Source organism: Peromyscus maniculatus, chromosome 8 (genome assembly GCF_049852395.1).
Source record: "Peromyscus maniculatus bairdii isolate BWxNUB_F1_BW_parent chromosome 8, HU_Pman_BW_mat_3.1, whole genome shotgun sequence".
NCBI lineage: Eukaryota > Metazoa > Chordata > Mammalia > Rodentia > Cricetidae > Peromyscus > Peromyscus maniculatus.
This window is the reverse complement of record NC_134859.1, coordinates 18,739,848-18,752,267: the sequence shown is the minus strand read 5'-3', so window position 1 is coordinate 18,752,267 and position 12,420 is coordinate 18,739,848. Positions and strand designations below refer to the sequence as shown.

The window sequence follows — 12,420 nt, the reverse complement described above, 5'->3', positions numbered from 1 at the left end:
TCCAGACTCCCATTTTAGCTTCTTTTAGTACTTTTGTTGTTAATTTAGACTCGGGGATGGAACCGAGAGTCTTGGGCCTGCTAGGCAAGCACGCTGTCACTTAGCTGCCTCCTTTCTTGTTAGTTAGGTGCTTTGCTATGTAACCCAAGTTGACCTTGAATTTCCAATCCTCTTGATTCTGCCTCCGGGGTGCCAGGATTGTAGGTGTGCTCCACCACACCTAGCTTTGTTGAGTGTTTCTAATGCTTTTTCTGTGTTTATAAGATGGTCTGTGGCCTGGCAGTGGTGGCACGTGCCTTCAATTCCAGCACTTGGGAGGCAGAAGCAGGTGGATCTCTGAGTTCCAGGACAACCTGGTCTACAGAGTGAGTTCCAGGACAGCCAGGGCTACACAGAGAAACCCTGACTCAAAAAAACAAAAACAAAAAACAAAAAAATTTCGGATGGTTTGTGGACCTTTGTCCTGCTATAGCACATCTGTTGATTTTTTTAGGATGTTAAACTAACCTTATACTCCTGAAACAAACCTATGGTGTTTGCAGGGTCCCATTGGAGGGTGTTTGTGTCCAAATCTAGCGGGGGGGTGGTTTGTAGGTTTCTTGTGACTTCCCAGCCTTGGGTGTCAGATAATGCTGAACTATGAGATTTGAGACTCAGCCCCTTTTCTTCACCTTGTTCCTATTAAAGAGCATGGGACTGCCTTTTTCTTCCACAGGACGTGGACCCTCCTCACACCTTCCCCAAGGAGATTCCACACAATGAGAAGCTCCTCTCCCTCAAGTATGAGGTGGGCTCCCCATCCTCCCTCCTGAGCTCAAGCCCTGCCTTTCCAGCCCTCTTCCCTGTCACCTGGCTGTACTTGCACTCTGGTCCCTGGTTCAGTAATCAAGTACCTTGTGTCCTGGTCTGTGTAGAGCCTGGACTATGACAATAGCGAGAACCAGCTCTTCCTGGAAGAGGAGAGACGAATCAACCATACGGTGAGCAGGGTGGGCTTGTGGTTTATTGGCCTGGTGCTGGCACGTTGGGCCAGGCAGTGTCCCTGTTCCATCCCCTCCCTTTTCTCCTCCGAGCCTCTGGGTTCTACTGCCACACTTTCATGATTTGTGTGTGGAGGATGGGGCTCTGAACATGTGACACCAGATGCTGGAAACTTCGAGGAGTGCTATAATCATCATGGCCAATAAAGCTTCTGCAGATGGCAGACAGTGCCTTGAATGCTAGTAGCTAGTTGTGAATTTGTGTAGGGAATGTGACTTACCTCCTTGTGACTTCCTGTGGCCCTCAGTGGTCATTGAAACATTGGCTGGAGGCTGTTGTTAGCAGATTTGGGCTGAGAGCTGAACTTTGTACTGTGTGTGGTACAGCCCTTGAGTCTGCCAGCGCCAGAGCAGTGCCAACAGGCACCTAGCTGCAGTGCCGGCCATGACTGCACCATGTTTCCCATCCCTGTCTAGGCTTTCCGGACGGTGGAGATCAAGCGCTGGGTTATCTGTGCCCTCATTGGAATCCTCACAGGCCTGGTAGCCTGCTTCATTGACATTGTAGTGGAGAACCTGGCAGGCCTCAAGTACAGAGTCATCAAGGACAGTATCCTCTAGAGACACTCAGCATGGGGCACATGGGGTGAGGGTTCATTAACAGAACACAAGCATGTGCCTTCACAGCAGGCAGTAAAGAACAGAGCAGGCCCAACTCCGTAGAAACTACCCCTACCATACACACACAGGTCAGCATATGGGTGGTGTGTTCATAATCAGGCTGTGAGATGTCTCTAAGTTGTCCACTTAGCACCATAGCCTGCTAGCTAGTCAGTAGTTATGCTGGTCCAGGTCATGAGATGATCTGGGCCAGATAGACCGGCCATAATCGTGAGACAAAGCAGGGCAGTTGTATGCTCCAGATGTGCAGCAGTACCTGTCCTTGACGATCCCTGAGACATCGACAAGTTCACAGAGAAAGGCGGCCTGTCCTTCTCCCTCCTGCTGTGGGCCACACTGAACTCCGCCTTCGTGCTCGTCGGGTCCGTGATTGTGGCCTTCATAGAGGTAAAGCCACTGTGTGTAGGAGAATGGTTACCCTAGATCCAAAGTGGGCACAGGTCTCAGTGAATGGATGGTCCTCTCTGTCTTACCCACCATGGACCCTGTTAGCTTATGAGGATGGAGGCTTTCTGGCAGAGAGCACCACAGTATATACAGATGAGAAGTATTCAGTCAGAACAGAAAGAACACTGGGGTTTCCTCAGCTTGACTCCTAGTGGTACCATATTTAACCCAGCAGTACAACTCTTACCCAATATCCCCTGGCCACCCAGTTCATACCCAGACCATAGGTGTGCCACACCTACCCCGTAGTCACATGTAGCTAGAGCTAAATCTTTCAGGGCCTTCACATAGCTAGACAATGAAGTATTCTAGGGCCTACAAAATCTCAGGAATTTGGACAACTCTTGCAAGGATCCAAGCAGAGGGGGCAGCAGGACCAGCCATTCCCCAGGGAGACTACTCCCATCCCACAGATGGCCCCTCCAAAATGCATCTTCATTCCAAGGCTCCCGGGGTCCTCCCTTCTCCAGCTCCCTCTATGCTTCTTTTCCTTTTTATGTAGTGAAAGAAGAAATAGACAACATCCAGAACCTTCTATGTGGATATAGACCAGCTGTCCCATATATAGGAAGTTTTAGTTCCTGCTTGGGACATGATGAGTGTCTTGTCCATCCTGGGGTATTTCCTTTATCTAGCTCACTTGGGGATACATGACCACCAGACTCTACCCTTGGCCCTTTACACATGCCCATTAGGTTTTTTTTTCAGGGTCTTTCCATTCTGGGCTGGGGTAAGGAGGAACCTCTATTTCCTGACATGAAGCCCTTCTCCACACCTGCTCCTCATGTTTCTTGTGGTTGTAAGGCTGCACCCCCTTACTCTACCTGCTCAGTGGCACTTCTGTCTTTCTAGCCAGTTGCTGCTGGCAGCGGAATCCCCCAGATCAAGTGCTTCCTCAATGGGGTGAAGATCCCCCACGTGGTGCGGCTCAAGGTGAGGTGTGCAGGATTTCTGCTGGTTTAATTAAGTCTGTCTTTGCTTGACCCTCCACACCTGGCACAAGCTCTGTGCACACCAGCTCTTGTGTGTGAACACAAGGACAGATTGTACATCTGAAAGTGGCAAAAGCTGGTCTTTGTCTGCAGTCAGCAGTACACATCTGTAACTCAGGACTCTGTGGCCCTGAGTGTTTCAGAGCCAGAGGGGCTAAGCTAGGCTTGGAGACGGTCTGCCTTCCTTTCCCTAGTTTCCAAGTTCTCTCTCATACTCATAATGTGTAGTACTAGCAGCATCCTGATGCCACAGAGGCTGGGCAGTTGTCAGCACAGTCTGTTTGTTACTAGTTGTTTTTGCCTGACCAGCCTTTCTGCCTGAGTCTGGACAGACACTGCCTCCTGCCCCTGTCTCAGAAGGCAGATGAACATTGGCCTCCTTTGATGTACTCCCTTGCCTAATACTCCATCACCTCCCTGGGGTGCTCCCCGTCCTGGTGCCCTATAGCCAAGGAAAGGCAGTGTAGTCACATTCTGGAAAGCAAGAGACCTGTGCTGCTACTCTGCTGTAGAATAGGGTAGACATGATGCTTTTGGGCATAGCACTGACTTGTTACCCATACTAGACTTAGTGGAACACGAATGTTTCGCTAAACACCTTTAGCTAACAGACTAGGTTTGGGAGGCTTCCTCAGAACCTGCATTGAACATGATATCCTTCCCAGGGCCCCCTCCTACCTGCACCAGGGGCCATGTATCAAGGGAGGCATGTATAAGTTGTTGTTTTATTGTTAATGAGCCCAGATGACAGAGTAGCTTTCTGTTCACCTTTGACTGCCCTGAGCATCCACCAGGCTCATGCAGTTCAGGGGAGTCACAGTCCCTCAGCCTCCATCTTCATGGTTCTTAGCCTGATATGGGGAGAAATACTGGGGTATCCGTGTAGTGGGTGCCCAAATCTCCAGGTGGAAACACCTGTATGTTCATGAGATGGGGGCCATACTTTCAGTCCCGGCTAGTAGTTGTCCCCAAGATAAAGCTGTACTGGCCTAGAGCAGAGGCGTAGTCGTAGGGCAGCATTTGCAGTGTGGGTGGATGATCAGGGTGAGTTCTCAGCAAGAGTGCTGGCTCTTCTTGAGCCCTTGGGGCTCAGGCACGGGTACAGCATGTTTATTCAAACTCTGCATCTTGTTTCCTTGTTTCCAGACGCTGGTGATCAAGGTGTCCGGTGTGATTCTGTCTGTGGTAGGGGGACTGGCTGTAGGAAAGGTAACAGAATGAGTGACACTGGTCCCTTCTGAGTCTGGGTTTCTGTCTTTGGGAGGACACCAAGACCCATGCATGGCCTCTGAGTACTGATTGCTTTGTGCTCTCAGGAAGGGCCAATGATCCACTCAGGTTCAGTGATCGCTGCTGGGATTTCACAGGGAAGGTCGACATCACTCAAGCGAGATTTCAAGGTGAGTACTTCCATACATACATGGACTGGGGATTCACAGACGTGTCTCAGCTGGTCTCCTGCCCACGCAGTCTTCATCCAGACTTCTGGGTCTCCCTCAACATCCAGTTCCTGCTGGGCAGTGGTGGCGCACGCCATTCATCCCAGCACTCAGGAGGCAGAGGCAGGCGGATCTCTGAGTTTGAGGCCAGCCTGGGCTACAAAGTGAGTTCCAGGACAGCCAGGACTGTTACACAGAGAAACCCTGTCTCGAAAAGAAAACAAACGAGCAAAAAACACATCCAGTGCCTGTCCCTATCTCTAACTCTAAGGACAACCTGGTCTGTTCCCAGTCCAGGTAGTTACAAACCATGTGGACTCTCCATGTCAGTTCCTAGAATTCTGGTGTTATATGCTAGTGTGATTCTGTTGAAAAGGATCTATAGCTCTGACTAGCTTCTCACAGGGACAGTCACTTGAGGGAGGTCAGAGCTTTAAATGGCTACTCAGGTACATGGTACAATTTTATCATGTTTCTCACTGTTACCAGCAGTAAGATGGGCATTACACTAAACTTACATGTTGATAAGTCTATAGCCGTCTTTGAAATAGTCACTCTGTATAACCCAGGCTGGCCTTGAACTTAGGATTCTGTCTCAAGGCTTCTGAGAGCTGAGGTGCCAAGGATGCACCACTAAGCCTGACTGAACAATCCTTTTTAAAATCAAGAGTAAGTTTAGATTTTTCCACCCATTGGATTTTCTCCAGTTAGTAAGATAGAGCTGGAACAAGAAGTTCATAGACTTCTTGCCTGTGTGAAGTTGGGTCACGGTCACAAATGGAATCCTGTGGTTATGCTCTCAGCTGTGGGGACATGGGCACCCCAGCTCTCCTGTTTTCTGTCACTATCTCTAGTATTGCTCTCTGAATCCAGTAGCTACGGTTGTGATTATAATGAAGTGATTGTTAGAAAAAGGCTCCCTGCCTGATTATCTAGAAAAAAAGATCCTGCCTCTTACATCTCTTCTTTGGTCCCTTTGGTGGGACCTGTTTCCAACTTCCCTTCCTGTGATAAGTGACCCTTCAGAGCCTCCTCAACACCCTCCATCTTTCTCTTTCAGATCTTTGAATACTTCCGCAGAGACACAGAAAAGCGGGACTTTGTCTCAGCTGGAGCTGCAGCTGGAGTGTCTGCTGCATTTGGAGCCCCTGTGGGTAAGGAGGGGCCAGTTCCGCCTCATCTCTGGCTATGCCCTGGGGTGCTTTGTGGTTGGCCAGGATGGGGAAGCAGGGCTTTTCTGTAGGCATAGTTCTGATGTTTGTAGACAAGTGCCAGGTGAGGGTGTGGGCAGTGTCTTACAGCCACCAGCTGTGGCCTAGTACCAGCTAGCAGCTTCCCTGTGTCATGTTCTTAATTCCCTGCGGCCTCTGTTGGGCACTGGCAGTGGGCAGGCTGCCCAATGGCCTGGGTGGCACTTTAGGCCTGCCACTTGCCTTCTAGGTGGGGTTCTGTTCAGCCTGGAGGAAGGCGCCTCCTTCTGGAATCAGTTCCTGACATGGAGAATTGTAAGTGCCTGAGGAAGGCGCCCTCTGGCCAGAGTGATCATGCTTCTCCCTCCCTTGAGATTCACCATATAGCCAGTCCATCCTTCTGTATTGTAGAATGCCCCAGGGGGTCCAGTTGCTCTACATGTGTCCCGGGTGTCTTGGTGCTGGGAACCCCAGAAACACTACCTTCTCTTATGTCCTTCATTGGCTTGTCTGTAGAGCAGCAACGCCATCTTTGCCCAGCCAAGCAGTAGACCCAGCCCCACTTGGCTCCAGTACCCTGCTTTTTGTCTTAGATGGGGTATCCAGACACACAGCTTTCCAAATGACAGTAAGTCCCAGCCTCCATGTCTGGCTCTGGCATTCAGATGAGAGTGTTCTATATAACTTGGAGCCTAGGTGGGCCAGATGTGGCTTTGAGGTGTTTGGGTGGGTCAGGTAGAGCTGTGAGGACACTGAGTACTGAATGGGCCGGCCAGGGCTCTGAGGGTGCTGGGTGCACCAGGCAGGTTTCTAAGGCTCTGGCTTCTCTCTGCCACAGTTCTTTGCTTCCATGATTTCCACCTTTACACTGAATTTTGTTCTGAGCATCTACCATGGAAACATGTGGGACCTGTCCAGCCCAGGCCTCATAAATTTTGGAAGATTCGACTCAGAGGTAACTTGTCAGCTACATTGTTCCACCTTGCCCTTTCTGGTGCTACCTCAAAACCCTGTTGGCTGAGACTTGAACATGGCTTTGGGAAAATCTGGTTCTTAGCAGGGATGTTGAACTCTTGCTTGTCAGTTTGAGGACCCTGTAGTAGTGCTCTGGGAGTGTGCACAGGGTCTGCTCCCTCAGGGCTTTGAGTGTACCACAGCTGCAGTGTGAGACTCTCCAGTGTTAAGTGCCAGGCTGCACAAGCCACCCAAACCAGCTCAGCCATGAAGGTTATAAGGGCTTCTCAAAGACCATTTATCTCACCTATGGACCTCTGGTTCTGTATAAAAGTTCTAGAAGGTTCAGTGCATGTAGACAGAGTCTCTGTTCAGTCCTGTAATTTAAGCAGCAATTTCTTAAAGCCTTTGCTTTTTCCCCTCTGCACAGAAAATGGCCTACACCATCCATGAGATTCCTGTCTTCATCGCCATGGGTGTAGTGGGTAAGGCCCCTCCCTATAGCATGGACCAGAGTCAGTCTGTGTTGGGGAGGATGGATTCCCAGCTCCAGAGTGGTGCAGGCTTGGAGTTGTCTTTGTCAGGATCTCCATCCTCACCTCTGGGCACTGCCCTGCTAGAATTCTTACTCAGATGCATGCAGGGGTGGGCACTTCAGAAAGACCCCAGAGCTTCAGACCTGGAATGAGATTCCCCTGGGGTGGGGGGTTTACAACATCTACAGGGTGAGGCCTCCTTATCTAAAACACTCAGGGCCTGAAGTGGTTCAGATTTCCTTTTTTTTTTTTAAACTCCCAGAAAATCCCCCCCCACACACACACATATACACAGGGTTTCTCTGTGTAGCTTTAGAGCCTGTCCTGGATCTCGCTCTAGACCAGGCTGGCCTTAAACTCACAGAGATCCTCCTGGCTCTGCCTCCCGAGTGCTGGGATTAAAGGTGTGCACCACCACTGCCCGGCACCTCCCAGAATTTTTTTTTCCTCCCATGCTCAGCTCATACTGCTCTGTAAGAAGCTGAGTGGAAGGCAGAACAGCCTTAGTGACAAGACTGGGAAGCCATCTGACGGTGCACCCTTGGCAGGACCTTCCCACTTCTGGGGCCACCTCTGTCCTCCCTGTGAACCTAACGTTAGTCTCTTTTCTGGTCACAGGAGGCATTCTTGGAGCTGTGTTCAATGCCTTGAATTACTGGCTAACCATGTTTCGAATCAGGTGAGAAAGAACCCCGTTTTGTGTGCCAGATTGACAGGCACAGCCCCACTGGGCGCAGGAAATGGACAAATTGTAGCAGCCTTGTCAGTGATGATCCTTTCCTGAAGGTCTACCCAGCTGAGCTGCTCAGGATAGGTCGGGAATGTGTGGCCTGGGGGAGAGGGACAGGAAGTGGAAGTGGGGGAGGGGCTGGAGGAGCTTCAGAGGCTGAGTGCTCCTCCCCTGAGAGACATTCCTCAGGTCCTGAGGTCTGAAAGCTAGCAGCTAAACTTTGTCACGGAGAGCAAAGCCCTAGGTGAGTTAGCTACTGACTACCTTCTGCCTGGGGTGCCGGCCCTTTTATTAGAAGAGAAGCAATCAAATTTGGGAAGACACTGTCTTCCTGGTTTTTTGCACAGGTCTTAGCTGCTGTGGTGGTGTAGCAGGGTGAGTCGTTACTGAGTAGTCTGTAGCCATAGGGAGAAAGATAACCCTAGGAGTCTGGGCCGATTGATCATTAAACCTGTGTTGTTTTGCCCTCTCATCAATGGGTTCTGGGTCAGGTTGCCATGGCAACTGCCAGGAGCAGGGCAGGTGAGGCTACCCCTGAACATCCCTGCAGCAAAGTCCACCCTGGCTTTGGTCTCTAGGTACATCCACCGGCCCTGCCTCCAAGTGATTGAGGCCATGCTGGTGGCTGCTGTCACAGCCACAGTGGCGTTCGTCTTGATTTACTCATCTCGAGATTGCCAACCCCTGCAGGGAAGTTCCATGTCCTACCCGCTCCAGGTAGGCATAGGCCTTGGGCTGGCCCTATGAACAGGACCAACTCTCCTGAACTCTGGTTTCCTGGAGGTAATAATGTTAGTAGGCCTTAGGCTTGTTCTGTATGTAGGATCCCATAGTAAGCTGAGGCTGTCTTTCAGGTGCTTGGGGAGTGGGTGGTAGTACTAGACTGATCTCACCATGGTCATTTCCAGACACCTCCTGGAGAGAGCTTTAGAATGGGGCTCAGTTTAGATTAGAGAAGTACATACCTGTAACTGGACAGAAACCATATAGGGATACTTGTAGCAGCTCATAAAACCCCCAAACGAGAGCTGCCTCTCTTCTTAGGCAAGCAAATGATGTGTCCTCCATGTAGTAAATGGCACTCATCCCAGAAGACTGGGCCTACTGGTTCCCAGGGCCAGTGTCCAACTGTTGATTCTGAGGCATTGCTCATGCAGTTCCTAGTTTCCTATTTCTTCTGGATAGCAGGGACAGGTGGACCTCCATCTCCCAGAGGTGGTCATACAGTGAAGTCCTGGCTGAATTAAACTTGAGCACTCCGCAGCCCAGGATCTGCCCTGTGGCCATCTCTCCCCTGTCCTTTCTCTCAACTCGACAGCTCTTCTGTGCAGATGGCGAGTACAACTCCATGGCTGCAGCCTTCTTCAACACCCCCGAGAAGAGTGTTGTCAGCCTTTTCCATGACCCACCAGGTATGTGCAGTCAGCGTGGCTGGGACTTACTAAGGACAGTGGGCAAGTTCTTGGCCCAGAGGTCACTGCCCTGGGCTAGGAGTGAGGAGTCATCTCTGGTGTGGTGAGGTGTACTGGAGTGCAGGAATCAGTGTCGCAGAGTTGGAGACATGGGGTTGCACAGTTCTGTGGAGTACCTGGTAGCCAAGCACCTGGACAGGGACTGACTGGGGTCCCCATCTTCTCCTTCCTTCCTAAGGATAGTCATCTGAGTCACCTCCATCTCTCTCCAGAAGAAAACCCAGCCTGGTGACTCCATGAGCAGGCCTTTCTGGGCTGCACCACACTCCTGATAGTGCCAGGCTAAACCCCACACACCATGCCCAAGCAGAGCTGGGCAGCCTGAGGCCTGGGTCTCCAGCTCCTCCCCTCTGTTTTCCTTTGCTGTCTGCTGCTGTCAGTGGTAAAACTCTGACCAAACCAACTTGGGAAGGAGTGGTTTATTAGCTTAGGGAGGGAAGCTGAGGCAGGAACTGAAGCAGACTATGGAGGAACACTGCTTTCTGCTTGCTCAGCTACCGTCCTTATACAGTCCAGCCCACCTGCCCAGGGATCATACTGCCCACAAGAATGTTGGGTCCTCCCACATCAATTAGCAATCAAGAAAATGCCCCCCCAGGCATGTCCAAGCCAATCTGATGGAGGCAGTTCCTTCGTTCCCTCTTCACAAGTGTGTCAAGTTGACAACTGAAGTTAACCATGATATCCATCCTGCCCACAGTGACAGGTGTTTATAATTCTTGCCTGTCATAAGGCTACTGGGGACTTCCTGTTTGGGAGGCTGTCCACGGGAAAAGATCATGAAAATTAATGGATAAATTTGGTATAGAATAAGCCAATGGCCTTCCACACATAGAACTCTGCCCTTCCTGACCTGGCTCTGCTAACCTCAGTAATCTGTGCTATGGTGCTCTTAGCCACACAGACTGGCGCATCCCCTAACCCTGGCCGCCACATAGGCCACTGTGGTTCTTCTCTATTTGTCCTTCTCTGGTTTCTCACCCACAAATATAACCTTGGCATCTTGTCTACGTCCTAGGTCTTGGAGTTTTGTCACCGAATTACCGTAGCTGGGAGTGGTTTAGGAGCCCAGTAGGACGAGTCTTGGCCACCTCTCACCTCTGGTGTTTTCCCTAAATTGGTAATTGTTGCTGGGCTCCCAGGCTTAGGCCATGCTCAGGCTCAGGCGATCTGTCCTAATGCAGCTGGCATATGTAAAGTCACACCAATTGTGAGTTCAGCTGAGCTGGAAGTCTGCTGCTCGCAGGAGTGTGGGCTTCCTCTTTCTCCTAGACGAGGGCCTCCACATGGGGCAGAGCACATTCACTGCAGGCTCTTGCTCATTCTGGGGAGTTTGGTGCTGACATGGAGCCTGGGTGGTCCCTGAATTTGATACCTGTGCTGCCAGCTTGAGGTCACCTTGCTGCACTTCTCACCATCCCTTCTGACTCTGGGGACCTGCCCTTCACCTGGAGAAGCTGAGAATGCAGAGTTTCCTGGGCACCACTGGGAATCTGGTGGCCTGGTTCTCAGGATGGAAGCACGTGGCCGGCAGGCCATCCCTGCCCAGGCCTGAGTCCCAGCTACAGCTCAGTGACCTTCCTTTTCCCTAGGCTCCTACAATCCCATGACCCTAGGCCTGTTCACTCTGGTCTACTTCTTCCTGGCCTGCTGGACCTATGGCCTCACAGTATCTGCTGGTGTCTTCATCCCATCCCTGCTCATTGGGGCTGCCTGGGGCCGACTCTTTGGCATCTCCCTGTCCTACCTCACAGGGGCAGCGGTGAGTTGGGAGAGGCATGCCAGAACTCCACTGCTCAAGTGTTCCGGTGACCCTAGGAGCCAGAACAGGGGAAATCGGGGTATCTAGTGCAAGTAGACAAAAGTTCTGACACTATCAAGTAGTCTTGTCATGTAACTGTGGAGACATGTTGGGGAGGTGAGTGAGACTGTCACAAGGGAAAGGAGCCCAGATCCTCCAGCACTGACCTGCATGTAGGCCTCTTAGCCCTTCCTGTCACCAGCTCCTGGTGGAGCTCGGGGTCTCCATCTGTGTGTATGTTTTCTCACTCCAGTCGTTTGAGTGAGACTGACAAACGATAGAAGGGATAACAGCAGGAAGCCTGTGTCTGCCCCTCCCCGTCCTCAGGCTCAATTGTCTGTCGAAATCTCCTTTTGGTTGGGGTCTGTCTCTGAGATGTGATTCATAAGAATGATTGCTTTGAACATAAACAGTTCAGTGGCATTTACTAGATGCTTAGCATTGTGCAGCCATCACTTCCAGCTCCAGAGCTCTTTCTTCACCTAGACAGGAACCCTCTGCTGTTCAACGTCGATCCCGTCTTCCCTTCCCCAGCTCTAGTAGCCTCTAGCTTCCTGCTGTCTCTGGGCTCATCTGTTGCTAACACTTCCTAGGGCACACAGCGTGCACCCTCATATGTCTCTGCAGTCTCCAGTTGAGTGTGACGTCTGCTTGTTCATCTCTGTTGTAGCATGTCCTAGAATCTTTTCACAGCTGAATGTCTTTCCTTGGGTGATCCAGTGTGTCTGCGTGGGCAGTGGCACCTTGTGCATACTTTTGCTCTGCTGTCCTCCTTCATGTAGGTTTCTCAGCACAAAGCAGGCACAGTCTTCTGAACTCATGGGTGTGGGCAGGTGGTAGGTAGAGTTTGTATACCTCGTCCCTATTCAAGGCACACCTAGCTGGAACGTTAACACACAGGTTGTAGCAGAGGGCACTGGAGTAGAATGTTCTGTATGTGAGCCTTGGAATTCACTCCTGTGTGTGGATCAGTAGGCCAAAGCATAGCATCTTCACTGGAATGCCCTGGCAGATTTGGGTGAGGGTTGCCACTGCCTCTGATACTCAGCCATGTTGCCTCCCACAGATCTGGGCAGACCCGGGTAAATATGCCCTGATGGGAGCTGCTGCTCAGCTTGGTAAGCCCCAGCTTTTGCCCTGTTTGGTGAGTGGTTCTCACTTGTACCCTGCCCATCCATTGTGAGTTCCACCAAGACTG

At 51.1% G+C, this 12,420-nt stretch overlaps 1 protein-coding gene across 2 annotated transcripts in view; it reads left to right on the top strand.

The window, feature by feature from the left end:
* Clcn7 (chloride voltage-gated channel 7) overlaps positions 1-12,420 on the top strand; it is a 28,013-nt gene that overhangs the window by 10,967 nt on the left and 4,626 nt on the right. For both annotated transcript variants that reach the window (XM_006971666.4, XM_076578144.1), the window contains exons 3-18: positions 716-787; positions 915-980; positions 1,458-1,590; positions 1,939-2,048; positions 2,961-3,041; positions 4,247-4,309; positions 4,417-4,500; positions 5,600-5,693; positions 5,980-6,044; positions 6,568-6,684; positions 7,114-7,168; positions 7,838-7,898; positions 8,528-8,666; positions 9,268-9,361; positions 11,014-11,183; positions 12,289-12,340. In XM_006971666.4, coding sequence (XP_006971728.1) covers positions 716-787; positions 915-980; positions 1,458-1,590; positions 1,939-2,048; positions 2,961-3,041; positions 4,247-4,309; positions 4,417-4,500; positions 5,600-5,693; positions 5,980-6,044; positions 6,568-6,684; positions 7,114-7,168; positions 7,838-7,898; positions 8,528-8,666; positions 9,268-9,361; positions 11,014-11,183; positions 12,289-12,340 — 1,456 coding nt within the window. The remainder of the gene's footprint in view (positions 1-715; positions 788-914; positions 981-1,457; positions 1,591-1,938; positions 2,049-2,960; positions 3,042-4,246; positions 4,310-4,416; positions 4,501-5,599; positions 5,694-5,979; positions 6,045-6,567; positions 6,685-7,113; positions 7,169-7,837; positions 7,899-8,527; positions 8,667-9,267; positions 9,362-11,013; positions 11,184-12,288; positions 12,341-12,420) is intronic.